Source organism: Bos indicus, chromosome 5 (assembly GCF_029378745.1).
Source record: "Bos indicus isolate NIAB-ARS_2022 breed Sahiwal x Tharparkar chromosome 5, NIAB-ARS_B.indTharparkar_mat_pri_1.0, whole genome shotgun sequence".
Lineage (NCBI taxonomy): Eukaryota > Metazoa > Chordata > Mammalia > Artiodactyla > Bovidae > Bos > Bos indicus.
In genome coordinates this window covers 36,728,896-36,742,527 of record NC_091764.1, presented here as the reverse complement: position 1 = coordinate 36,742,527, position 13,632 = coordinate 36,728,896, and the positions used below count along the sequence as shown (strand labels likewise).

At 34.3% G+C, this 13,632-nt stretch overlaps 1 protein-coding gene across 1 annotated transcript; it reads right to left on the bottom strand.

Moving 5' to 3' along the window:
* Window positions 1-350: 350 nt before the first annotated feature.
* TWF1 (twinfilin actin binding protein 1) lies at window positions 351-13,613 on the bottom strand. Its single transcript, XM_019960754.2, has 9 exons — window positions 13,491-13,613; window positions 11,587-11,664; window positions 9,430-9,608; window positions 7,835-7,930; window positions 6,254-6,358; window positions 4,470-4,595; window positions 4,070-4,220; window positions 3,778-3,899; window positions 351-2,467 (listed from the first exon to the last, which is right to left on the bottom strand). Exons 1-9 carry the CDS (start codon window positions 13,513-13,515, stop codon window positions 2,297-2,299), a joined length of 1,053 nt encoding a protein of 350 aa, XP_019816313.2. The 5' UTR covers window positions 13,516-13,613; the 3' UTR covers window positions 351-2,296.
* Between the last annotated feature and the right edge of the window lie 19 nt (window positions 13,614-13,632).

Genomic DNA, 13,632 nt, shown 5'->3' with positions numbered 1-13,632 from the left:
TAGGTTTCAAACTAGTTAAAATCCTTTTTGACTTAGATAGGTTAATTAACAGATGAATGGATTTCTAACCCATCAACAGGTATCGCATTATTTGAGTGAAAGTTGCTCAGTCATGTCCAAGTCTTTTCAACTCCGTGGACTATACAGTCCATGGAATTCTGCAGGCCAGAATACTGGAGTGGGTAGCCATTCCCTTTTCCAGGGGCTCTTCCCAACCCAGGGATCGAAGCCAGGTCTCCCACATTTCAGGTGTATTCTTTACCACCTGAGCTACCAGGGAAGCCAACTGCATTATGTAGACTTGTCCAAACATTAAAAAAGAAAGGTTATACTAAAAAATCAACTTAGGATGCAATTTAAAGAGAAAAATTTTATTGCAATATAAAACGCACTTATAAAATGTCCACAGAAGGCATGTAATTCTTCACTGCTATATAAATTTACTGGGAATACTTTATTCACTTTCTATTGTTATGACATCACCCAAAACATAAACAATGAGTTATACTCTATAACAAATGCATCACTGATTTTCAACAATCATTGGTTTAATAATTAAAGATTATATCATCACATCTATATTCTGGAATGTTCACTTGCATGTAGTGTAATAGAGTTTAAGAGTATAATTGCACATGGATGGTATAGAAAAACATTCACTACTAAATTATTTTATACCATATGACAGGTTAACATTCTTCCCGACTGAAAAGAAGAGCGTCAGCAGCTTGGTCTCTAGTCAACAGTTCCAGGATTCTCGATGCAGTAGTGTGTATGTGTTTGTGTCTGTGCACCCACCGAAAAACTTAACTCTTTCATAAAAAAGTGCAACATTACCATACTTATTTTGCATGTTTAAATATGCAAATATGATTATTTGTAAACAAACAAAACCCCACACAAATACTCTTAATTCTAGGAAAAAAACAAAATCTGTCAACTCATAATTATTCTAACATGCTTTAGTTGAACACACATTGGATTTCTGAAAGGTGCATATATTACCTTAGATAATAAAGTGTAAAAATGACTTTCTTATTTCATACTATGAAATGTGCATGTCTGGTATTTCCTTTATGCAAGTTTAGATCAAGAAATTCTAAATCCTGGATCCCCACAATTCACTTAGAAAAGTCCTCAAAATTATGGCTCTTGCAGCAGGTTTATCAGATTACACATGATGAAGTGTTCTAGCTCCCTCTACTTCAAGTATTGAAGAAAATGAGGCTCAAAATCTCTGGAGGTTGTAACTAAAAATGTAAAGCTTTAGGAAACAGTTAAATGTGTTTTGAAATATGATATAAACTGAAACATATTCTTAATCTGTGTTAGACTGATGAGTACCAGGACTTTAAAATAATTTTATTAAATCTGGACATTCATTCAAAAGTGATAAAGAACACAATTTGCCTATTAGTGTATGGTTTTAGACAAATCAATCGTGATGTTTAAAATGTTTTCAATATTGTTGACATCAGTTTTGTTTTCTTTCGAATATTAACTTGATATTCAATTAAACATAAATATTTTGTCTCACACTACATATAATGAAATGAATTACTTTTGAAATGGAAAAAATTTTATAGCACTACAATGAGAATTTAATAAAGGTATTTAAACATGTCTTTCAACATCATCAGAAGTCCTATAGTATAGAAAATATCTAGTACCCTTAAGGCTTCAGAGTGAGCTGATCTTCTGCAACTTTAAAGCCATTTAAAAAACCAGAAAGTCAAATAGAAAAGACTGCTGCAATAAAGCACCGTCTAAACATTGCAGATATGATCCCACGGTCTGAGTGAGCACTGCTCTTCAGAGCAAGCAACTTTCCACTTTTTCCTAGGCACATGAAGTTTTCAGCTTAGAAAATAACCTAACCTGGTCCTTAACGTATTCATTAAGTGGAATGAATATTTTAAGGTCTTTCTCCCTTAAAAAAAAAAAAAAAAAAAAAGATGTATCATCAAACAGTAATAAGACTTGTATCTTACTTTTGGACATTAGCCTTTTCTGGAATTGGCCTAACTGTATAAAATTTTAAGAATTATATGAAAACTGTGGAATAATCACTCTATGAAAACTGTGATGAAATTAAACATCATTATATTGAACTCTTTTCTAGATTTAACTCAGAAATCATAAGTCTTCTTTAACATTAATTTTATAAACATACAGAAGTGAAAAGTGCTAATTTTCAAAAAGTACAATTTTCCCCTCTACTCTGTATCAACATGGAATGATTTCAGTTCTCCTGTACTAAAAGCTGGACTCTTAAAAAACTAGTATTATAATAACTTTATTCAGTAGTAGCTTCAGTTTCAGCTGGACCCCTAATTATTCTTCGAATTCCTCTTTTTCCTGAAGGGCCTTTTGGTTTTGCAAAACTTTGTTTATGTGCATGCTGCTTGGGATGTACTTCTTCATAAAGGAAGTCTGCAGTCAACTCATCCCCATTGTCTATCTCGATCTGTAAGAGGTGAAATTAGCAAAGTGTGATGCAGTATGAAAAAACACAACATTCAAAACCTAATACAAACAACGTTTGCAGGTGTGAATGATCACAGATAAATACATAATACCCATTCCAGCAAGAAAGAACCTAGGACCATACGAAAATAGTTCACTTGACTCTTTTTTGGGGGGAGGAGGTGGGAGCTAAATAGAGTTGCTTGAATATATAATCCACTATATTTATTTTCTGTCTGGTTCTTTCTTCTCCATTTTAACTAATGTTTAAAAATAGTATAGTAGGAATCATCACTATATTCTTAAGTTGTTCTGCTTTAGTACACTATATATTTTCCAGAAACATTACTAATGGAGCCTTCATCACTTGGGTCACTTGAAATCACTCTGTTTCACAGGTTGGCAAACCGTGGCCTGCAGGACAAATCTTGTTCAAGTTAAGAGTGTGTTCTACATTTCTAAAGGGTTGTAAAAAACAAAATAATAAAACAAGAATATGTGAAAAAGACCATATGTGGTCTGGCAAAGCCTAAAATACTTACTATCTGGTCTTCTGGTAGAAAGAGTGAGCCAGCCCCTGCTATAGGTGATTCTTAAGAACTTTAAAAGCTCTTAGAATGCTCAGTATCTAAAACACTGGTAATTTGTAAGGACCTGTGTTTTAAGAGTTGAAGAGGTCAAGAATAAACCATATGTTTCCCCATGACTCACCTGCATTTAAGAAAACTTGAACTTAGTTCCCCAAATTTATGTTATGCCCATACTCTTCTTTCCCAACAACTGGAAAGATTCTCAACATCCCATGAGAAGTTATAAATGAAGACTGTGGTTTCTTACTAATAAAGTCTTGAGAAAATAAGAAACATGCAGCTTTAGTAGCACTGTCCAACAGAACTTTCTGCAATGTGGACTTATCCTCGAAATTCTGCACCAAATACAGTGCCATTGGCCACGTTAGCTAAAATGAGCACCTGAAATGTAGCTAGTGTTTTTAAGGAACTGAAATTTAAATTTCATTTAATTTTTATTTATATTTAAATAGCCACATGTACCTTGTGGCTAAACATTAGATCTACAGGGAGGCTGGGATCATAATAGATCATCCCCAAGCACTTAAGAGGATTTCCTAAGGATTCATGATGAGAACAAGGAAAAAAAAAAAAAACCTTTTTGTTTACAAATTTCAGTACATCATGAATCACATGAAAAACAATAAAAATGTAATAAAAATTGAAGAATTTTAAATAGGTATTAAATATATCAATAAGATAAATTAGGTAAAATAAATTAGATAAATAATTAGGTAACTACCTTTCTAATGATGTCCATTTGTAGTTGTCTTTCTACAATCTCTAGCAGAGGGCTCTTGCAGCTAGAATACAGCATTCGTTCTCTTATACTGCATGTGTATCCAGGCATTGAATAAATAAAAACTGTAAATTAAAATAATAATAAATCCAATTAGCAGCATATCAATTAAAGCAAATACTAAATCTTGTAAAACTACAACTAAGCCCTCTGGCCAAGAAATAAGAAAGAATATAGTGATGAAATGCCAATCAGCAAACAAAAAGCAACATGTTAAAAAAAAAGTACCATATACCTATAGACTCCAAATAGTCTCCTTCATGAGAATGTTTATACAGAAAGAAATGATAACGTGCTGCATCTTTGGGAATCCTCTTTGGCAAATCTTTTAGTTCTGTATTTATTGTGTTGGCCAAAATTATGATTTCATTTTTTATATCTATTTCCTGTCAATAGAAACAAAATACTTATTAAAATAGATACACAGAAATTTAAAATTTATAATTAAAAAAACAAGGAGATAAGGAGAAAGTTACATAATTTCACTTTTTCCAGTGAATATATTTGCTTTTTTAAGTTTAAAAACAATGAATAAAAAATAAAGACTTAAAATCCATTAAAAACAAACCTTATATTAATACAAGCCAAAGGTACTGAAGAGAGAAGCCACTTCGTAATAATCATATGTCTCTTACCAATTGTACATAGTTCAGCTGTCTGTTATTCAATTTTTCCAAAGCTTGAAAAGCTTCTTGAGAAATAGGAAATGCCACTCCTTGTAGTGTTTGATGCTTAGCGTCCACACTCACGTCAGTTTGTACCTAGTATGACAGATTCAATTTACTGATGAATTTTAGCATTAAGCAGTGTCAGATGGCAAAGAAAACCTAAACTCTACAGAGTGAGTGCCATTCCACCCTTTTAATATAATTAATTCTGCCCATTTTAATATAATTAAAAGTAACACTTAAAACACCATGAACTTAGAAGGCAAATTGTTCACATTCATCTCAGGTTCTGCTAGCACTTTGTCAACATGCAGAGTGTATGCCACATTTTGATGAAAATGCCAAAAGTGAACATCTGAGTGAGTGTGCAATGTTAGCAGGACTTTGTTTATATGTTTGGTTTGGCACAACTGCCATGAGCTACACACAAGCTCTTTGAAGTATCTTCAGATTATACTTTTAATTATAATATTTTACTTGATAAAACTTATGAACACTGTGATATAAATACAATATATATAGAACTTTGTTCCTCTAGACACAAAGTGCAACACAAACACCATGCAGAGTTGAAAGGAGTACAAACAATATACAAAGACACAACATAGCTCAACAAATTGTACTACTGCAGAAGTTCCAGACTTGAGAGCTTTCATTCCTAAGAACATGGGTGTGCATGTATTGGAAGAAGAGTACTTCAAGAAAGCTTTCAATGCACATATTTAAGACTTTTACACTCAATAAATGATATTTTAGTATAGGGTCTCATTTGCAGTACTGCAACAAAGTCAAAATTGAAAGTTTACTTAAAAAAAAATGAATGGAGATTCTACAGCATAAATGGCATTGGATAATGAAAACATTATAGAACATATGCAAATGCATACCCCAATAAGATCCTCTGGGTTCTGATTGCAAGGAATAAAACAAACTATCAAACTTGTTAAAAAAAGTCATGTAAAAGTCCATACTCTGATAACTTGAGTTAAAATAATAATGATAGATCCTTGCTATCAGGTCAATATAAATAATACTCATTTTCCAGACTGATTCTTATTAGTCTGTTACTCAGAGAAGTAAACAGTAGTTTCTGCTACTTGTTCTTTTCTGTAAAATTCCAGTAGAAATACAGTAGCTATTCTAAGTTAAAATTGCTGCAGTAAATACATTAGAAATGATAAACTATAATATGGATGAAATTTATTGACCCATGTGCTAAACAAGTACTCATATAACCATCTCCTACGTGTATATATATATATATATATATGTGCACACACCCATCCAGGCAGTGCCCATAGACAACTTACAGAGCCTCTAGAAATCCTAAACACACTATAGCATATATGTTTTACTCTCTTTAGTCATTAGTATTCTCTGAAATAACAAAACAAACCTTCCTCAGGCAACCTTATTAGACATCATATACCTCACACTATGTAAGTAACATATACTTTTCCCACTTATTTAGAATTCAAAGTATGAAATTAAGAACAGCTGTACTTCTAACAGGATTACTCATCTAACCCATACATTATAAAGACAGGAGAAAGCTATTTATGAAACTGACATGAAGTTTAATATTTACTTCCAACTTTTTCCTAAAAACACACTGAACATGGTCTTGTCTCTAAATGGAACAGAATGTTAGCTATTCAACTTATTCTCCAGTTACCTCTTCATCTATTAATTAAAAATTACAATACTTTTAAGCACTTCAACTCTTGCAAGATTTCAAAATGGTAACATACCTCATTAATTTTAATCTGTCTTAATTCTTCTTCAGCTGCAGTCAGTGGGGCAGGAGAAGACTGTGACAGCAAATATTTTTTATACCCATGTAATGATACATCTTCCTGTAAGCACAGAAATTGACTGTTACTAGTTGTGAGGCTACTTTGCTGCTGCTAAGTCACTACAGTCGTGTCGGCCTCTGTGCAACCCCATAGACGGCAGCCTAACCAGGCTCTCCCGTCCCTGGGATTCTCCAGGCAAGAACACTGGAGTGGGTTGCCATTTCCTTCTCCAATGCATGGAAGTGAAAAGTGAAAGTGAAGTCACTGAGTTGTGTCCGACTCTTAGTGACCCCATGGACTGCAGCCCACCAGGCTCCTCCATCCATGGGATTTTCCAGGCAAGAGTACTAGAGTGGGGTGCCATTGCCTTCTCCGGTGAGGCTACTTTGGGAAAAACAAAATTATTAATTTAACAAAAAATATTTTAATTGAAAATAAATGGTAACAAGAATCTTACTATTTTTCTATTTTAAAAAATATTCTACTCTACAGTTTTCAAAAAGTTTTAAGGAGAGTAGCTATGCTTCATTTCCTAAAGCTTTATAATTACTACTCTTTTGAATGAGTGTGGTGGTGGTAATGCCAGACACATGATGAACCTGATCATGCTTCAAGTCTACAGGACAATTACTACTAACCTTCTGGGGAAGCCTTCCCCATGATTATTTAATAATCAACATCCTCAGATTATGAATTCTGTACTATAATTATTTATAGAAAATAATTATAGTTCTTATTTTATATAATTATTTATAGAAAATAATTATAGTTCTTATTTAAAAGAAAAATTACTCCAAATAAATTTACTTCTCATCAACATTTTGTGGTTTTAAGACTGAAACTAGAATTGAGAAACCAGACCACTTCACAACTAGTGTGAATAAGCAAAGCATTCCCAGCTAGTCTTGTGCTCTACCCATCAGAATGTAATACTCACTGAATCACAATAAAAGCTCTGAATAACAAAACAAAAAATCTGTTCAAAAAATACAGTGTGATTTTCTGAATGTGGGGGTATATGTACAAATACATGTATTTACCATACAAATTCTATAATGAAGTAAATTCTTAATCATAACATACATATTAATCAACAATTACCCCAATCATCAATTTACCTCTCAATATTCCAGTTTAAATAATATATTTATCGCTTCCATATTATGAGTATTAATGTTCAAAATACCTAAAAACTACTGTTTCTTTTAAGTAGTTTAACTACTGTTTCTTTTAATAGGCTCATTTTTCTGAGCCTATTAACTCGTCCTTAAAATGAAAAGATTGAACTAAATGAGGGGTTGAACTAAATTATCTCGAAGAGAGATTCTAGCATTTGAAAACTGAGATGTCAACATATTTTAAAAGGGTGAGTATTGTATGTTTCAGTTAATATGGATATCATATGAAACGTTTTCTCTTATTCTTATGTTTACAGATTTACCAATCAGAATTCACATTAATTACCCCATTACCTAGAAGTTCTTTAAGCATTTTAACTGCAACACATAGACTCCATATAAAATATAAGTTTTGTACCTTTACTGTTCCAAACATTTCGTCTTTAATGTGGCCACCTCCAAACTCCTTTTTCAGAGTTGCTCTTGTTGCTGCATACAACATTTTCTGACGAACCTAGCAATTGTGAAAGTTTACTTGTAAGTTTACAGGTGAAAACTATCATTACAAAAATAGCATTTAATGAATGTTTTAAAACCGTCAAGCACATTAAAAATAAACTGTGACAAAGTCCATCAAGTGTAACATGCTAAAATGTGTGGATACAGACAGGCATCATAACACTGGCATCTAAAACATCAACAGCTACTAAGGTAGATCTCAACTTATAAGCCATTTCTCAAAAAGTAGAAAAAGCTAAATTTTAAAAAATTCTTCATTTTTTCAAAGTATAAAATGAGTTCAATAATTAAAAGAAGCTACTTAAAACATTACTTTAAAGTCATTGAGATAAAGTAATCTTGATAGTGACATTCTACTCAAAGCAAGTCTCGGTGAGATATTACTAATTAAAAATCAAATATTCATGGCATAACTATGGCATAAAACATTCTATGAGGGACAAAGATGAAAAGAATTACAAAATATACTATTATTAAGGAGTCTGATATTTATAGCATCTACAGGGAACTACTAAAGATAACTGCCAAAATAGAAATCATTTCATAATTCTGCACTGTCAAATTCAGTATTTCTTTCAAACAAGATATATAGAGTTAAAGGAGGGGATGACTTTTGAGAATGATATCTACAAAACTTTAAAATTATTATTTTTCTATAAGAAGAAAGAATTAAGTCTTTAAAATATTGGACTGTATCCACATATTAATTTTTTTGTTCTAACACGTAAGGGCTTCCCTCATAGCTCAGTTGGTAAAGAATCTGCCTGCAATGCAGGAGACCCAGGTTCAGTCCCTGGGTCGGGAAGATCCCCTGGAGAAGGAAATGGCAAACCACTCCAGTAGTCTTGCCTAGAGAATCCCATAGACAGAGGAGCCTGGCCGGCTACAGTCAACGGGTCGCAAGAGTCCAAGAGTCGGACATAACTTAGTGACTAAACCACCATCACTCAACTTTCCTAAAAGAAATACTTATCTGTATGTATGCTCATCACCTGAATAGTAGCTATTAAGAATATTTCATATAATGCTCAGTTAGTTCTGTAAAAATTATTTGTTATTATGCTCAAAGCAAAATAGCAACCTTTATTTTTCAGAGAGGTCCAGAAAGTCATTTATAATAGCCACAAATTTTTAAATTTAAAACCAATAATAATTCTTCTGATTTCAATCAAGGTCAAGATTTCTGAATCTCAGTAAATTATCCTTGGTTCTACATTACCAATCCAAGGACTTTTTCCCATCATCATTCCCTTTTATGAGAAAGACTATTGCTTCCTAACTTTTTCTTGGCCTAGGAATATTTCAGAAAAAAATTTTCTAGCTTTTAATGTGAAAGTGAAAGTGAAGTCACTCAGTCGTCTCCAACTCTTTAGACTCCTAGGACTATAGCCAACCAGGCTCCTCCGTCCATGGGATTTTCCAGGCAAGAATAATGGAGTGGGTTGCCATTTCCCTCTCCATTTAATGTTAAACATGTTACCAAAAATTACTTACATGAGAATGATCAGGAGACCACGCAATGAATATCCATTCATATCCCTGGGCATTCTGAGAATCTAACCTGAATAATACATAGCACGGTTGTTTGTCCTCCAACAGGGGTAAAACAAAGGAATCATAATCCTGATCCCAGGAATCTGAAGGCTTCCTACACGACCCAATCACAAGTTTCTCTGTGAAGAACAATTTTTAAGACACATAAATGGTTTGAAATACCAAATGGTAGAATAATGAAGAATAGAAGAATAAATTAATATGTAATTATTAATTGGTCTATTCACATCAATATATGAAAAGGACCTTGGCTGTAACAATACAATATATAGGAATATATAATAAAATATTAGTATATACAAAAATATAATATAAAGAAGTATTAAAAAGTAAAAATTATGACCAGCATAGGTAAAATAATGTTATGAAAAAAACAAGAAAGGTACAGACAAAAATGATTATAAATAGCTGAGTTGGATGGTTGAAGAAAGGGTAGTTATAGTCTATTTTCCAAATGTTTGTTATAAAGTATCAACAAAATGTATTTAACTAAGCTTCCTACCACTCAAAGGTGTGATTTCTGAAATTAACATTGAATTGCACAGTTAAGAAATACTAAATAAAAACAGGTTTAGTTCCTACTTGGCCACAGTACTACAAATTTAAAAATCTGTCCACAAGCATAAATTGGTACAGTCACCTTGAGACACTATTGGGAGAATCAAGACTGTATTCTGCATAGAGAATCTCTTGCACATATATACAAAGGTATTCACTGCAGCACTATAAAATAACAGTGGAAACTGAAAATAGCCCACATGTTCATCAGTAAGAGAAGGGACATAAAATATGTGGCAGTCATATGATAAAATTCTATTCATATTTAAAAAGAATTAATGAGCCTCTATCAAAACTAATTATAAAAATAATATTTACAGAAAAGGAATGATGCAGAAAAAGACATCAGTTCATATGAACTTAAAAACTCAAAAACAGCACTATATGTTATTTAGGGATTGCACATACAAAAAAAGTTCCTAATATAGTTTCCTCAGGAGAAGGTCGGAAAGTACAGTTGTTTAAACATCAAATTACAAAGGGTTTGAAGCAAATTGATAAAATGTTAGCAGTTATTAATTTAAGAAGGATGGAAGTATTTGTCATTTATTCTTCATAATTTCCTTATTTAAAATTTTTTCTCAAAACAAAAAACCAGAGAAGTGACAGACAAAATATTGTCATTTTTCTGTTGTAGAGATGTGAGTTATATCAACTTTTCCATTTTACTTACTTGACTAAGTCAATTAGAAAGTGATAACACTTAAAATTTTAGTTCAATAGTTCTAAAACAGACTACTTTACAGTATATGTTTATTCTCATTGAGTGTGTTAACATATGCAGAACTGCATATTTTTCAAACTATTTTAACATATAAGAGAAACTGGAAACCAAATTAGATTTACTTCCAGTTTATGAAAGAACAAGGTATTTTTCCAAAGCAAAATATTTCAAGGTAATTAAGAAATTAGGCCAATGGGATGTTTTAACATATTCATTTGAGATTAAATAATTATAATTTAATTACTCATACTCAAACCAGGCAAATTAAAAGACTCTCCCACCCAATTAATTTCCCTGCTTTCAGCTTTATTTTGAAAGGATCAATTTACACTTTGTTATATTCTCAGAACTTTTTCCCATAACAAGAAAAGGGAATCATTTCTGCAGCAAACATTACAATCAAGTTGAGAAAACAGGCAGTTTAAAACCCTTTCTTTCTACTTCAAACTAACTTTATTGAAAAATAATTCACAAATAACTGTTTATTTTTCAGATAATTGCCTGTTACTGATTTTCATTCCAGAGCTGCAAGCACTGACATTAGATACAGATTGCAATACAGAAATTGAGACACAAAAAAGTGAGAGGAATATGTCACACCAAAACCAACATCTTTTTGTTTCCCTGATAGTCAACTAGAGAATTCAGAAGGTAAGCAGGGGCCTTTAGGAAATGCCCAAAATATAGAGGATCCAGGTTAACTGAAGGCAAGCTCTGAACCTGCTTCACATTTATGAATAGTCCAAATCACTGAGAATGACTTAGCTTCAAAACATAACACCCAATAATTCAAGAACAAAAAAGGTTTAACTAACCATTTTCAATAGATATCTTCAGAAGTCTGTATTTTCCATTTCTTGCTCTGGCAAAGATATCTTTAACGTCTTCACTTGCTGTGCAAAAAGATACCGAAAAGTAATATTTATGCATTAATACTTTCTAATGCTACAATAATAATGCTAATTGAATAAGGAAAACATGAAATATAATACAAAGAAAAAATCTTGAGTATGCAATATTTTCTTATTAACAGTAATTTAAATTATAAAACTTAAAAGGTATACCAGACACTGAACACGGCTTTTGTTGTTGCTGTTGTTGTTCAGTCGCTAAGTCATGCATGTCCAACTCTTCTGCGATCCCCTAATCCGTAGCCCGCCAGGCACCATACCAGAGTGGGTTGCCATTCCCTTCTCCAGGGGATCTTCCCCATCCAGGGATCAAACCTACATCTCCTGCACTGGCAGGTCGGTTCTTTACCACTGAGCCACCAGCGAAGCCCCATATTCAGCTAAGAAACATAAGTATGTTTTAAAAGTGTATTAATTCTAACCTGTTCTAGCTATGTTAGAATTGGGAATGAATATATTAAAGTTTCTCAAACCCAATAATGAACAAATTACAAATCTGAGAAATACCTTTACTGATTGTTTGAAAATGCTGAAAATCTGCTTTCATTCTCTTCTGGTCCAATTTCAAGTTTATGATAAATAAAAACACCCTCTTCATCAATTCATTTTCTACATTTTCATGTTTAAAGATGACAATAAACATCAAATGCCCTATCCTGATTGAAGTCAATAAAATTCCTTCAAGTTTATACTTGTGATCACACTTTTCTGACTCGTATTTCTCAAAAAGCTGGAGTAATCTCACTGAGCAAATGTATACTTAATAACCTCTCCCTTGTGCTATTAAAACTTCAATTTCCTTCTGATTTTGTTCTTGGGGTGTATACTGACAGCAAGAACCACTTTTAATAGTGCTTGCTATTAGACTCAAGCATCAAAGTCAGTAATTAGATATCCATGCATCAAAACTAACGCAAATAAAAGAGTGCTTTTAGATTCGAGACTATTTTGCTTTTCTTTGTGTGCGCAGGAGGAGGTATGGGTGGTGTCAAAGACTTACGAACAAAACACAATTAGATGTTCATCTGGGGAAAAGATTCGTTGTCTATTAACAGGAAGATCTTGTGTTTACACTAGAACTCGTTAAGTGATCGCGAGTAACCCCGGGACATATTATTTGATTCTGATGAGGTGAGAGCTTTCAAACTGCCCATTCGCAAGCCAGGAAATAACACAGGTCAATTAAAATTGCACATTCAACTGCCTGAATGGGATAATTATACGATGCCACACAGATCAGACTTTTCAGTTCCCTGAGGAGTACCTAAGAACGACCAAGACACCTCCTACTTAGGATATATACAACGGTGCTGATGTTCCCATTTTTGGAAGAAAGCGCGGAAGAGTTTGGGAAGCATTCTTAGTAGAAATGAAAAAGATTCCCGCATCTTTCTTTTTTATAATTCAAATCATGTAACAACTCTTCTGGATCGTGAAAAAGAAAATTCGCCTGTCTCTCGACAATAAAGGGACCCCAGTCACCTTCACGGCTCCAGGTCTTCCCAACCCGTAAAGTTGGGTTACGGTCGGCTGCGGCTGCAGGCACGCCCCCTTCACCCCGGCTGCCGCCAGACCCACTTCCTTCGCTCCGGCGAATTTCGGGTCCGTCCGCAACGTGGCGGCGGCCGGGCCCGGGCAGGGACGGAGGCAGGCCGAGAGCGCCCGGGACAAGGGAGCGCAGAGAGACTCAGAGGCCCGGCTCGCCCCCGACACAGATTCCCAGTGCTTCGGGCCCGACTACGGCCCCGCCCGGCCTGCCTGGGGCCTTCGGGGAGCCCCTTCCCCAAGGGCAGCGCCGGCGCCGTTACCTTGGATGCCGGTCTGGTGGGACATGGCGGCGGCCGCGGGCTCCCGGCTCCAGCGCTGAGTGCAGCGAGTGGCCCCGGCCGGCGGCTCCAGGAAGTGGCCGCTCCTCCGCCGGCCCCGGCGCGTCATCGGCCTGCGACCCAC